The following is a 13,028-nucleotide window of genomic DNA, read 5'->3' as shown; positions in this document are numbered from 1 at the left end:
TCCCGATCCAAACGCTTCAGAGTATAGAGATAGAGGGAAAGTCCCTCAGCATCTTCAAAGCCATCTTCGACAAGCCCCTGCCAAATTATCATTCCCAATGGGGAAACACCGGGAGCCTTTCCCCGAAGACCAGGCACGAGACGGGGATGTCCACTCTCACCGCTGCTATTCTCAACATAGTATGAGACGTCACGGCCTCAGCAATCAGGCAACGAGAAGAAATAAAAGGCATTCAAACCCACAAAGGAAAAGCCAAACTCTCCCTCTTCGCCGATGACATGATACCGTACCGAGAAAACCCAAAAGACTCCACCCCAAGATTGCTGGAACTCCTACAGCAAGTTCGGCAGTGTGGCGGGATACAAACTCAGGGCCCAGAAACCAGTGGCCTTTCTGTACGTGAACAATGAGTCCGAGGAAAGGGACATCGAGGAAGGGGTCAATCCCATTTATACAACCGCAGCACCCCAAAAAAAAGTGTGAGCTACCTAGAAAGAAACCTAACCAAAGGGGTAAAGGATCTCTACCCGAAACACTGCAGCACACGTCTGAAAGACACTGAGGAAGACACAAAGAGATGGAAAAAGGTTCCATGCTCCTGGGTTGGAAGAATTAATATCGGGGAAAATGTCAACGTGGCCAAGGGCAATTTACACAACTAGGGCAAAATCTGTCAGAAATACCACAGACTCTCTTCAGAGAGCTGGAACAAATCATCTGAAGACTTGTGTGGAATCAGAAAAGACCCCAAACAGCCACGGGAATAGTAGCCAAGAAACCCACTGCGGGGCGGGGGGTGGGGGGCAGCACAATGCCCGATTTCAGGGTGTGCCACAAAGCTGTGACCATCAGGACGGTGTGGTACTGGCACAAAAACGGACACATGGATCAATGGAACAGGGGAGAGCATCCAGAAGTGGACCCTCAACTCTACGGGCAACTAAGATTCGGCCAGGAAGGAAAGACCATCCACCGGGGGAAAAAAGACAGTCTCTTCCATAAAGGCTTCTGGGAACACTGGACAGCCACATGCAGAGGAATGAAACTGGACCATTCCTCTCACATCAAACACAAGGACAAACTCAAAACGCATGAAGGATGTAAACGTGAGACAAGATTCCACCAACACGCGCCGGGAGAACACAGGCAACAACACCCTTCTTGAACTGGGCCACAGCAACTTCTTGCAAATGACATCAGCCACGAAAGCCAGAGAAACAAGAGCGAAATGGACCGCTGGGACTTCATCAAGATGAGCCGTTTCCGCACAGCAAAAGAAAAACACAACAAAACTCAAAGACACCCTCCAGACTGGGAGAAGAGACGTGCAAAGGACCCGTAGGATAAAGGGCCAGCATCCAAGATCGCTGAAGAACCTCTGCAACTCCACAGCAAAGAGACCAACCGTCCAATCCAGGAGTGGCCCCCCAGGAGCCCGTCCCTGCGTGAGGCCCACCGTGCGGCGGATGCACACAGGCGGCGCCCTGCGCTGGGGCCCTCAGAGAAGGGAAGAGGGGCTCATCGTGGGCAGGAGGCCGGCTCCGAGCTGTGGCTCTGGTGGCCCTTGCCCCCGTCCAAGCCGGGACGGCGCCCAGCACATGCTCCCAGTCTGTGGAGACAGAGACTGGGCCCTGGAATCCCAGGAGGCCATGGAAGCTTCTGGGGATCTGGAGCCGACGCAGACGGCAGCCCCTGGAGGCCAGGGAAGATGCCCACTGGCCCCGGGGTGGGCGGCCTCCGAGGCCAAGGTCGGTTCTCAGGGCCGACAGGGTCGGGGAGCCTGGAGCTCAGCCTCAGCGGACAGGAGACACTGCCAAGGGACCCCACCGCCCCGAGGGAACGGAGCAGGGGGCAGACAGGTGGCCGATCCACCTCTCCACACGGCACAGCAGCAGCCACGCCCGAGGGGAGGTGCAGAACTCCGGGTTGGGGCAGCCAGGAGACGGTCACAGAAATCCCTCCGAGGCCGCCCAAGTGCGGCGAAGGTGGGGCGCACCAGGGCAGGCCCAGAGCCCGCGTGAGCAGCCAGGCGACCCAAGCACGCCTCTGGGCGCCTCTCCACCCAAGGAGACCTGGGGGCGACGGGGGCACCAGGTCCCCCCAGGAGGCCACCAGCAGGGGCGGCCGGCGTCACCCCCCTCAGGGACATCAACGGCACGAGCCGTCGGTGGCACCCTGGCCAGGACCTGCCGGGGACGCACCCGTGACCGGCTGACGGGGGAGTGGACACCTGCCTCCCCGCACCTCCCCCTGCACAACCTCACTTTGGCCCAGGAGGACCCAGAACGACACACGACGTGACCCAGGCTGTGCTCCACACTGATGTGGCCGCGACGTGAGAGCTGCTGGGCGTGAGCCCCACGCGACGACACACAAGACAGCACGGGCTGTGACACAAGGGGTGACGCGCGACGGGGCGGACGTCACATGCTGACAAAGGACGCGATGTGAACCGCAGGCGTATTCGTGGCACGTGGTGCCCGGCGCTCTGATGGCTGGGACATGGCCGGGGACACGAGAGGACGCCGTCGCGAGGGGGAGCCTCCGAACCCTCCGGGAGACGCACCTGTGCTACCTGCCCGGCCCTGCCCGCCTGCCCCAGTGCAGCGCCCCCTCGAGGGCAGAGGCTCCAGTGTCTGGATGCACGCTGGCCTCACCGGGGTCTCTCCCGGCCCAACCCTGGCGCGGGTGCAGACCCGCCACCACTGGCAAAGGGACCCACTGCCCTCAGGGCCCCCACCCCTGTCCCCGAGGGCGCTGCCTGGCTCCTGGTCGCCCCACCTCCAAACCCGTCCACACTTCGGAGCCTTCTCGTTTGCGTCTCTCTCTCCCCTTTCTTGTTCCCCAGACGACGCTGCTGCTGCCTCTTCTCAGCTCCGAGTGTGGATGCTGACAGCGGTCCCTGGGAATTAAGCCCGTCCTGCGGGGCTGCACCCACCCCTCTGAGCTGCTGAGACGTGGGCACGGGGGTGCTCCAGCCACCGGCGCGGCCTCCCGGCCCCACGCCGTCCCTACCCCGACCGAGGGTCCCTAACTCTTCATCCCGCTGCCTGACGGGACGAGACAGGCTGGCTGAGAAGTGGACACGGCCGGCCCGCGGTGTCCAGGTGACGCGCACCTGTTCCCTCGAAGGCCCCTCGGCACGGGGCACCTGGACGCCAAGGCGCGCAAGGCCGAGCACGTGCAGTTCCTTCAGCGGAACCCGGCTGACTCCCTGGATGCCCGGCCTGGCTACGCGACAAAGCGTATTTCCTCCCGCCCCACTAACGCCATCCCGACAATGCCCGGGACGGCCAGGGATGAAAAAATGCCGTCCCAGCCAAATGCAGAGGAGGGGGTCCCAGAGGCACACGCGCCTCACCATGCGGCCTGGCTCTCGGCAGAGTGGACGGGACAACGCGGGGGCGGACGCCACGGGGACGGTCGCCGCGGGGCGCTCACGTGATGGTATCGATCATGTCCAGGCCCATCTCCACGCAGCAGTCTTGGGCTGGGTGACGCCGGACACGCAGTAATAACAGTCGCCGAGGATCTTGATGCGGCGACAGTGGTTCTCCTGGAGGGGGAGGGGGGGCGACAGGACAAATCCCAGGTTAGTGACCCGCCCGGGGCCTGGACACCTGCACTTTCACCACCAGGTGCCAGAGACCACAGAGCGTGCAGCACGACAGGCAGGGGACCCCCTAGGAGGCCAGGACAGCCTCAGGAAGGTGAGCGGCCCCCAGGGCTGTGGTTAGGGTCACCCTGGGGCACCCACCCGGCCCTACACCTGCACTCAGGTCGGTTCCCACGCAGGGGCCCACCCTGCCCGCCCCGCGGCCCAGCTGGCACACCCACACAGCCCCAGCCTGGAGCCAGCTCTCTCTTCCAGCTTCCCTCCTGACCACCCCCTCAGACCGTCACCTGCTGGCCCCTGTGCATCGTGCCACACACCCCCGACACCGGCCCCCGAAGGGCATGTGCGCACACCTGAGTCCTCGTGGCTGGCCTCCACGGGATGTGTGGGCGGCTGTCTGTGAAGAGTCACCCGCCGGGACCCGAGCCGCAAGGGGCGCACCAGGCTCTGCGCCCTGACCTCGCCACCCAGGGTCATCTCAGAACTGCCACTCTGGCACTTTGCAACAGGAAGAGTGTCAGCGCCCACCTCGCCGTCGCCCGGGGGCAGACTCACTAGCACCTGTCACATGCTGACCCGCTGCTCTCGCCTGTGATCATCCTCGGACACTTCTGTAAAGCTCCCCTCTGCGTCCCTAAAATAGCAGACGGCCTCACAAGACTCCTTCCCGCCAGTGGCTCAGGTCCACGGGTGTGTCCACGAGATACGAGGGAGACGCTCCCCAAAACGCATTCAGGCGTTCTCCCAGAGGGGACAGCAAGCCCGCTACACGTTAACGGAAGTCGCAAACTTCACGAAAAACGATGACCTTTTCCAGAATGAACACAAGCAGTGAGAAGCGTGGCTGTGTTCACACGGGGAGTGTCGCGGGCGCCCTGGGCCCACGGGGGTCTGCAGCCCCTCTGAGAGCACATCCCCCGGCTTCTGCTCATGCTGCCCTCCGTCTGCCCAGAAGGACCGACCCCTCCGGCTGTTCTCCGGGGCTACACGTTGACCTGAGAATTCACCGTGAGAGCCCTCAGCTCCCGCCTCCTGCAGCCCCACCCACGTCCCACGTCGGAGGACAGGGCGCCCGCCGGCCCTTCGGCTCCCCCGTGGACTGCAAGCTGGCCGCAGGGACGTCCGGTTCTGACCACTCAGCCTCCGGGGGACCGTGGCAGCCACCTGTTAGGACCCCGCCGGCCTCCCTGCCTGCGGAAAGGAGCTCCCGGGTGTCCCACGCGAAGGTCGGGCCGCTGGCGGCCTGTCCTCTGCTGGTGTTGGGGAGCCGGAGCCAGATGGCCGGAGGCAGACGCCGCCCCGGGGGAGCCGAGGGCCGGGCCCCGGGAGTCTGCCGGCCCGCGTTCCTCAGCCACACTCGCCAGGCCTCCAGCCAGCAGGCAGCCCTGGGCTCTCTCCGGGCTCTTCCGGAGCGCTCGCCCCGCCGTCCCCATCGTCCCCAGTGGGCAGGCAGGCCAGGACGCCCAGGCAGGCCAAGGACAGGGAGCCCTCTCCCAACGTCCCCTGTCCCCAGGCCTGGGGCCCACGGATGGCACCAGGGGCCACCGCCAAGCCTCGCCCGTGTCCTGGGCGTCAGGACGTCCTCCCAGCGATCAGACCGGGGCTGCAGGGTTTCAGGATAAGGACGGCCTCACACCTTCTAGGCCAAGACTCCCACACCTACTGTAGGGTTTGCCTTGGATTCAGGAGCCTAGGATCGTGGGAAGCTATTGCCCATCCCTGCCCCGGTGGCACTGTCATCTTCTGGGCCTCCAGAATGAGGGTACCGGTGCCCACGTGTGTGCACACAGGGACCTTGTGGGCCTGGACGCATGGACACACCAAGGAAGAACATGTGGTGGGAGGTATTTCCTGCATGGGACACCCGCCTCCAATGTCATAGATATGATGCCACAGTGGCCTGGGGACGTCTGGAGGAAGCACCTGCTAGGATAATCCCTATGCCACAGGCAAGAGGCAGACCATCCCCGACGGGCACAACGGCTTCTCCGGGGTGGAAACCAGGGAAGAATGGAAAGTTGCGTCTGAACCCAGGTGTGTTTCCAGGCTGGGGCCCTGGCTGCACACAGTCCTTCCCTGGGGCCTGTGGAGAGGGGTGCGGTTGTGTCACTGTGTGCACACAGGCCATTGCCTGCGGGGTGGGGGGGGGGCATCGGCAGCCCCGAGCGCTGCTCCTGAAGCTTCCTCCAGGAGTGGACTCAGGGAGGGGGTCCCAGGCAGTGAGGTCACTTCTTTCACAACAGAGGCCAACAGAACTTGGAACCCCTGCCCGGGGCTACATTCTAGTGCAGCCCCACCTCAGGCTCACTTTCAGGAGACTTTTGCTACTGAAAGATGTTCCCTGATAGATATACCAGTTGGGAGGATCTTGAGGAACCCCCGGAATGCGGCTGCTTCGAATGGTGGAGCTGTTGGTGCGACCGTCAAACCCAACGCCTCAGGGAGTTTTTCAGGAGGTGCCGGAGGGTAATACAGAGCAGGCCAGGCCAGGCCAGGCCACCTGTGCCAGCCATCCTGGGCAGCCCCAACCCCTCCTCTTCAGTTTCAGGGAACCAGGGATGTGTGGGCAGGTCGCATCCAGGCTGGAGGACCTTGCAGGGGAGCAGGTTCCCCGGTGATCCCTTCAGGGTCACCCTGATGTCACGGTGGGCAGGGTGGAAACAGGATTACCGGGGCGCCTCTTACCCGACTCGGAGTTAACCCAAGGCCCTGCAGCAGCATCCCTTTGCTCTCCTTGAGGGAGGTGTGTGCCGGCTGTGCTGTGGTGGGTCTGCAATGGAGTCAGCTGGGTGTGCGGCCCGGCCGAGGCGGCCAGACCGGGCGCTCAGGCCTCCTGCCTGGCTGCCCTGCAGTCTTTACAGAGCTCCACATGGGAGATACGGAGCGCCGCGCGGGAATATGAGTGCCGGTGGAAGAGGAAAGAGAAAATCCGCCACACCCCAGGGTCCAGCACATCCTCCGAAGACCTGCAAGGGTTGAAGGTGAGTGCAGGGGCTGGGGCCACCCGACACCCAGGGCCCCGATGCAGCAGGAAGGGCCCCGGGTCCCAGAAGCCAGCCTGTGCTCCCCTGGGCTCCCCCCTAGACTTCTGCTGCTACAGGAGTCTGGATTCCCCTTCTCCCCAAACTTGCCCCCATGGCCCTGCCCCTGCCAGGGCCAGATGCAGAGTCTCTGGGCACAGATTTGTAGGAATATCAGAATAGAGCCTTCAGGGGTGCCTGGTCACCCAGTGGTTTAGCGCCTGCCTTCTGCCCAGGCCCTGATCCTGGAGACCCAGGATCGAGTCCCGCCTCGGGCTCTCTGCATGGGGACTGCTGCTTCCTCTCTGTGTCTGCCTCTCTCTCTCTCTCTCTCTGTGTGTGTGTGTGTGTGTGTGTCTCGTGAATAAATAATAAAAACTGTTTTTTATAATGCTTTCTTTTTAAAGATTTTATTTATTTATTCACGAGAGACAGAGAGAGGCACAGACACAAGCAGAGGGAGAAGCAGGCTCCACGCAGGGAGCCTGATGTGGGACTGGATCCTGGGTCCCCAGGATCACGCCCCGGGCTGAAGGCAGTGCTAAACCACTGAGCCACCCGGGCTGCCCATAAAAACGTTTGAAAAAGAGACACACCGTGTCTCATCGCACACGCTCTCTAGTAGTTTGCACTGTGCTATGCTTTCTCCTAACTGGTGCTCCCAGGAGGCCCCATTGGCCTGACGTCCTTCCCCACCTTCTCCAAGGCTTGAGCATGGTCCTGGTGAGTTGGGAGACTTTTGCCCAAAGGGACACGGGGCTCACTGTACTATGTCTATCGCTCTGCAGTTAGGTTTTGAAGGAGCGCATCCCTGCCCCCCGTCCCCCCGGGGTCAGGCACAGGGGCCTCGTGTGCTGCACAACATGTCAGAGGCCAGTTGGTCCCAACAGCCACTGAGCCCTTCACTGATGCAGGACTTCGATGCGATTCCCTTCTGTTGCCAAATCACAGGGTGGCGCTGAACATCCTGCAGCCCTCACGCCCTGGGCCCTCCCACCCAAGGAAAGGTCTCCGTGTGGGCACCTCGACACAGGGACGTGTGGTCAAATTCAAGGGGTGAAGCCGTTAATGCAGGGAGGTGCTGTCAAAACTCAGCTGACAAGCGGCCCTGGGAGACTCACCCCTCCCACTTGAGATCCTTGTATTGATCCAAATTTTTTTGAAAATTTATCCTCTAAGATTATTTCCTTATTGGATAGTTTGTTTAAGAGACAGGCAGAGAAGCAGGGAGCAGAAGAGGGAGACACAGGCTCCTCAAGCACACTCTGCCCCAAGCGCAGAGCCTGCCAGGGGCGGGATCTCAGGATGCTGAGACCATGACCTGAGCCACAACCCACAGTCAGATGCCTAGTGACTGAGCCGCAGGCGTCAAGCCCCGTGTTCCTGCTGTGGGCACTCCTGCCCCCCCCCGCCCCCCGCAGCCACTGAGAGCTCGGGCTTTGGTCTGCGCTCCAACTGCCAGGTGGTCTGGAGGCTACAGTGCAGGCTGCACGTCCCCTCTGTCCCACCTCAGGCTGAAAGGGCCTCAGCCCTGAGAAAGAATCGGATCTTCCCGACCACCCCCAGCCGGAGGGAGCTGCTGGAGCAGCAGGTAGAAGAACTGGTGCCCGCCTTGCTGTGCTTGGACGACCTTTCCATTGTTCAATTTATGGAAACATATCCTGAATTTGGCACCACCGAAGAGATCCTGGACCTGCTGTTTGCAAAGTGAGCACCCTGACCCTCCACAGCCCAGGGGGATGGGCCACCTACTGGTTGGGAGTCTTGGGAATGTTCCTGAACTTCCCGGCCCCTGGGGCTGCTCCTCTGACTGGAGTTGAGTCACACAGGGCCTTGTTGGGTCCTGTAGGGAAGCCCCTGGGGCCAGGCCTGTGGCAGGTCGGCTAGAGGGGCTGTGATTGTGCTCAGCAGTCATCGTTCTCTCCCCATGACGAAGCCTGTGCCGCCTCCCCACCGTCACCAGGGTCTTGAGCTGGCCTGTTTTGCCACTGAAAGGGAGGTTTGAGTCCATCTGGGGTCTGTGTCCTGGGGCATTCAGGGTAGGGGTCCCCGGGGACACCGGGGCGCCCTGGCCCACTCGGATGTAGGCCATGGGCCTGGCCAGAGCCCTTTCATTCCTCAAGCATTCAGGAGGACCCAGCAGGTGCAGACGCTTCTCTAGGAGCTGCCCGTGGCCCCACGCACAGAGCTGATGGCCTCCCAGGGTTCTGGACTAGTTGGGGTTCAGAGGGTGACAGCAACTATGAGGAGAGGTCGGGTCCACAGGACGGTTCATGTGAGGCCCCCCGCCCTCCTCTAGGTATCGATGCATCCAAGCGTCCCCCGAGAAAGGAGAAATCCAGATGCTCTGGGAAAGGTGAGTGAGCTCTGGCTCATGCAGGAGGGCCTTCCCTCTCCAGGAGGGCAGCGAGGGGACTGTGGGTCGGAGGGGCTGCTGGACCCTCACCCGTCAGCAATTCCTGTGGCAGGGTAAAGGTCTGAGGCCCCTTCAGGAAAAGAGCAAAGGAGACCCGTGGGTGAGGTGCGGGCGGGCTTTGTGGGAGAGCACTGGGACCCCAAAGGGAGACCTCCTCCATGCCCATCCCCCCCAACCCTGTCTGCCCCACACCTGGGACGCAGAGCAGAGGGTGTGGGGAGCGTCACCCTCACCAATCTGGTGGCACCTGGACCCGGGTGCATGGCAGGTGCTCAGGAGAGCCAGTGAGTGCTCACGGACCAGACGGCCCCCGCCCCGGGGGAGATTAGAGTCAGTGGAAGGACACCCCCTGGGGGCCCCTCGTGAGGGAGGCAGGGCAGACCCACGGGAGGGAGGTTCCCTGGGAAAGACAGTGATGGTCACACCGCTGGTCATGGGCTCCCACGCACAGAGGCTTCGTGCCAGCCCCTCCTCAGTGAGCAGGCCTGTGGCAGGCAGGACCGCCAGGTGGCAGGTGGACAAGGAACAGCACTTGCCTCCGACAGCCCCGTGCGGGAGGCCGAGGGCCCCGGTTTCCTGCCGGGCTTCCCCGGGACACCTCTGTGTGAGGGAGCCCTGTCTTCTGACGCCTCTGCCCACCTGTCCCTCCCCAGCACCATGACCTCCTTCCTGACCATCTGGCTGACCTACTACGAGGAGGACTTCGACGATCCCCCAGAATTTCCTGCCCTGACAAAGCTGATGAATTTCACGGGGCAGTACTTGCCAGACTCAACGCTGGACCGTCGAGTCAACAGTTACTCTGAATATTTAAGAAACCTCCATCAAGCGGAGTTTCAGGGTGGAGGTGAGGAGGACTGGGGTGGCCGAGTGGGGACAGGGTGGGCCACACAGATCAAGCCTCCGTGCTGCTGGGCCAGGAGCACTGGGTAGGCTCACACCCCATCCCCACGGGCTGCAGTCTGGGGAGACCTCCCAGGGCTCTTGCACTCACACACGTTGAGCGGTGGGAAGAGGGTCCTTGATTTGAGAGGAACGTGGAAAGTCCATCCTGGTGATAATACTTTGTCTTCTTGGAGATGATACTGTGTCTTCGGACCGCGAGCAACACCGTGAACCACCCCAAGAGCGCGCCCGAGCTTCGACGGAGGGGCCTGCTCCACCTTCAGGGTCTCAGGGGATGGAGCTGGTCCTGGCCGATGCAGCTGAGGGATCGGCCCAAGCCCTGATGCCAGCTGCCGTTTACAAGGTAAGACACGTGATGGTCAGACCTCTCCATCCCTGTGCTGACCCGGAAGAACCACCTGCACCCTTGGGAGCGCTGGAGGCCGAACGGGCCCCACCACCGGCTATCGAGGTCATCAATGGGCCGGAGCAGCCGCCTCACTCAGGGGAGCAACCGGCTTCGGACCCCGAGCAACACCCGGAACCACCGCGGCAAGAGCCCGCCCGAGGCCGACTGTGGGGCCTGCTGCACCTTCAGGGTCTCAGGGGATGGAGCTGGTCCCGGCTGCTGAAGCTGAGGGTTCGGCCCGAGCCCTGATGCCAGCTGCCGCTTACAAGGTAAGACACGTGATGGTCAGACCTCTCCATCCCTGTCCTGACCCGGAAGAACCACCTGCACCCTTGGGAGCGCTGGAGGCCGAACGGGCCCCACCACCGGTTATCGAGGTCATCGATGGGCCGGAGCAGCCGCCTCACTCAGGGGAGCAAACGGCTTCGGACCCCGAGCAACACCCGGAACCACCGCGGCAAGAGCCTGCCCGAGGCCGACTGTGGGGCCTGCTGAAGCTCCTGGGCCTGAGGTGATCGAGCCGGTCCCGGCTGCTGGTGCTGAGAGCTAGGCCTGGGACGAGATGACGGCTGCTGAGGTCAAGCCAAGGTACCTGGTGGTCATACCTCAGATTCACTGGCCCGACCTGGAGGAGCCACCTGCTTCTTGGCCACCCCAGAAGGAGGAGCAGGTCCCGGCGCTGGCTCTCGAGTTCATCGAAGGGCCAGAGCTGCCACCTGCCTCAGTGGGGCCACATGGCTCGGCCCCCGAGCAGCAGTTCGTGATGGCTGCAGCACAATTGAAGCCTCCCCTCCCCTTTCGTTGTGCTGTTTCTGTATTTTGTGTTTTTCATAATTTCTTCATGAATTTTATTTGTAATAAAGGATAAGTTAACTTTATGCAAAATTGACTCTGATGCTTTTAAATAATACATCGTGGTACTTTAGGTCCATTCATACTTCCAAGCTCGTTCTATGAGGCCAGCATCACCTTAATTCCAAAACCAGACAAAGACCCCACCAAAAAGGAGAATTATAGACCGATATCCCCGATGAACACGGATGCAAACATTCTCAACAAGATACGAGCCAACAGGACCCAACAGTACATAAAGAAGATTACTCGCCATGACCAAGTGGGATTGATCCTCTGGATGCAAGGCTGGTTCAACACTCGTAAAGCAGTCCATGGGATGGATCACATCAACAAGAGAAAAAACAAGAACCAGATGATCCTCTCAATAGATGCAGAGAAAGCATTTGACAAGATACAGCATCCATTCCTGATCAAAACTCTTGAGACTGTAGTGATAGACGGAACATTCCACAGCACCTTCAAACCCATCTACGGAAAGCCCATAGCAAATATCATTCCCGATGGGGAAACACTGGGAGTCTCTCCCCGAAGATCAGGAACACGACAGGGACGTACACTCCCACCACGGCTACTCAACATACTACTACAAGTCCTAGCTTCAGCAATCAGGCAGCAAAAAGAAATAAAAGGCATTCAAATTGGCAAAGAAGAGGTCAAACTCTCCCTCTTCGCAGATGACATGATACTGTACCTAGAAAACCAAAAGACTCCACCCCAAGATTGCTAGAACTCATACGGGAAATTCGGCGGCATGGCAGGATACCAAATCAATGCCCAGAAATCAGTGGCATTTCGATACACTAACAATGAGACTGAAGAAAGAGAAATGAAGGAGTCGGTCCCATTGACAACTGCACCCAAAAGCATGAGATACCTAGGAATACACCTAACCAGAGAGGTAAAGGATCCCGACCCGAAAAACTACAGAACACGTCTGAAAGAAACTGAGGAAGACACAGAGAGATGGAAAACTATTCTGTGCTCCTGGATTGGAAGAATTCATGTATTGGGAAAACGTCCACGTGACCCAGGGCAATTTACACATGGAAGGCAATCCCTATCGAAATACCATGGACTTTCTTCAGAGAGTTGGAACAAATCATCTGAAGATTAGTGTGGAATCAGAAAAGACCCCAAGTAGCAGGGGAATATGAAAAAAGAAAACCAGAGCCGGAGCATCACAATGTTGGATGTCAAGTTGTGCCACAAAGCTGTGCTCATCAAGACAGTGTGGTACTGGCACAAAAACAGACACACAGATCAACGGAACAGAACAGAGAATCCAGAAGTGGACCCTCAACTCTATGGTCAACTAATATTCGAGAAAGCAAGAAACACCATCCACTGGAACAAAGACAGTCTCTTCACTAAAGGCTGCTGGGAACATTGGACAGCCACACGCAGAGGAATGAAACTGGACCATTCTCTCACACCACCGCACACAAAGAGAAACTCAAAATGGATGAAAGATCTAAATGTGAGACAAGAAGCCATCAAAATCCTAGAGGAGAACACAGGCAACACCCTTCTTGAACTTGGCCACAGCAACTTCTTGCAAGATACATCCGTGAAGGCAGAGAAACAAAAGCAAAAATGAATCACTGGGACTTCATCAAGATGAGGAATTCCGGACAGCAAAAGAAACGCTCAACAAAACTAAAAGACAACCCACAGAATGGGAGAAGATATTTGTAAATGACCCGTCAGATAAAGGGCCAGTGTCCAAGATCTCTAGAGAACTCATTCAACTCTACAGCAAAGAAACCAACAATCCAATCATGAAATGGGCAAAAGACATGAACAGAAATGTCACAGAGGAAGACACAG

The 13,028-nt window shown here is 59.6% G+C and overlaps 2 protein-coding genes across 2 annotated transcripts in view; one reads left to right on the top strand and one right to left on the bottom strand.

The window, feature by feature from the left end:
• LOC140629483 (transcription intermediary factor 1-alpha-like) overlaps positions 1 to 13,028 on the bottom strand; it is a 116,153-nt gene that overhangs the window by 32,966 nt on the left and 70,159 nt on the right. The window contains exon 6 of the mRNA XM_072818988.1: positions 3,362 to 3,556. Coding sequence (XP_072675089.1) covers positions 3,455 to 3,556 — 102 coding nt within the window. The 3' untranslated portion in view covers positions 3,362 to 3,454. The remainder of the gene's footprint in view (positions 1 to 3,361; positions 3,557 to 13,028) is intronic.
• On the top strand, positions 4,420 to 11,231 carry LOC140629490 (uncharacterized). Its single transcript, XM_072819008.1, has 8 exons — positions 4,420 to 5,061; positions 5,547 to 5,650; positions 5,965 to 6,082; positions 6,469 to 6,597; positions 8,150 to 8,343; positions 8,936 to 8,992; positions 9,706 to 9,899; positions 10,132 to 11,231. The coding sequence occupies exons 1-8, from the start codon at positions 4,420 to 4,422 to the stop codon at positions 10,593 to 10,595; spliced, it is 1,902 nt and encodes a 633-aa protein (XP_072675109.1). The 3' UTR covers positions 10,596 to 11,231.

This window comes from Canis lupus (assembly GCF_048164855.1).
Source record: "Canis lupus baileyi chromosome 15 unlocalized genomic scaffold, mCanLup2.hap1 SUPER_15_unloc_1, whole genome shotgun sequence".
NCBI classification, from domain to species: Eukaryota; Metazoa; Chordata; class Mammalia; order Carnivora; family Canidae; genus Canis; species Canis lupus.
Note: the sequence above shows the minus strand (reverse complement) of the source record. Positions and strands in the feature narration are given on the sequence as shown.

Coding starts and splice junctions, on each gene's coding strand:
- LOC140629490 (XM_072819008.1), top strand. CDS start 4,420: ATGACCTTTTCCAGAATGAACACAAGCAGTGAGAAGCGTGGCTGTGTT. Junction 5,651..5,964: donor AAAGTTGCGTCTGAACCCAG/GTGTGTTTCCAG, acceptor GTTCCCTGATAG/ATATACCAGTTGGGAGGATC. Junction 6,598..8,149: donor AAGACCTGCAAGGGTTGAAG/GTGAGTGCAGGG, acceptor GTCCCACCTCAG/GCTGAAAGGGCCTCAGCCCT.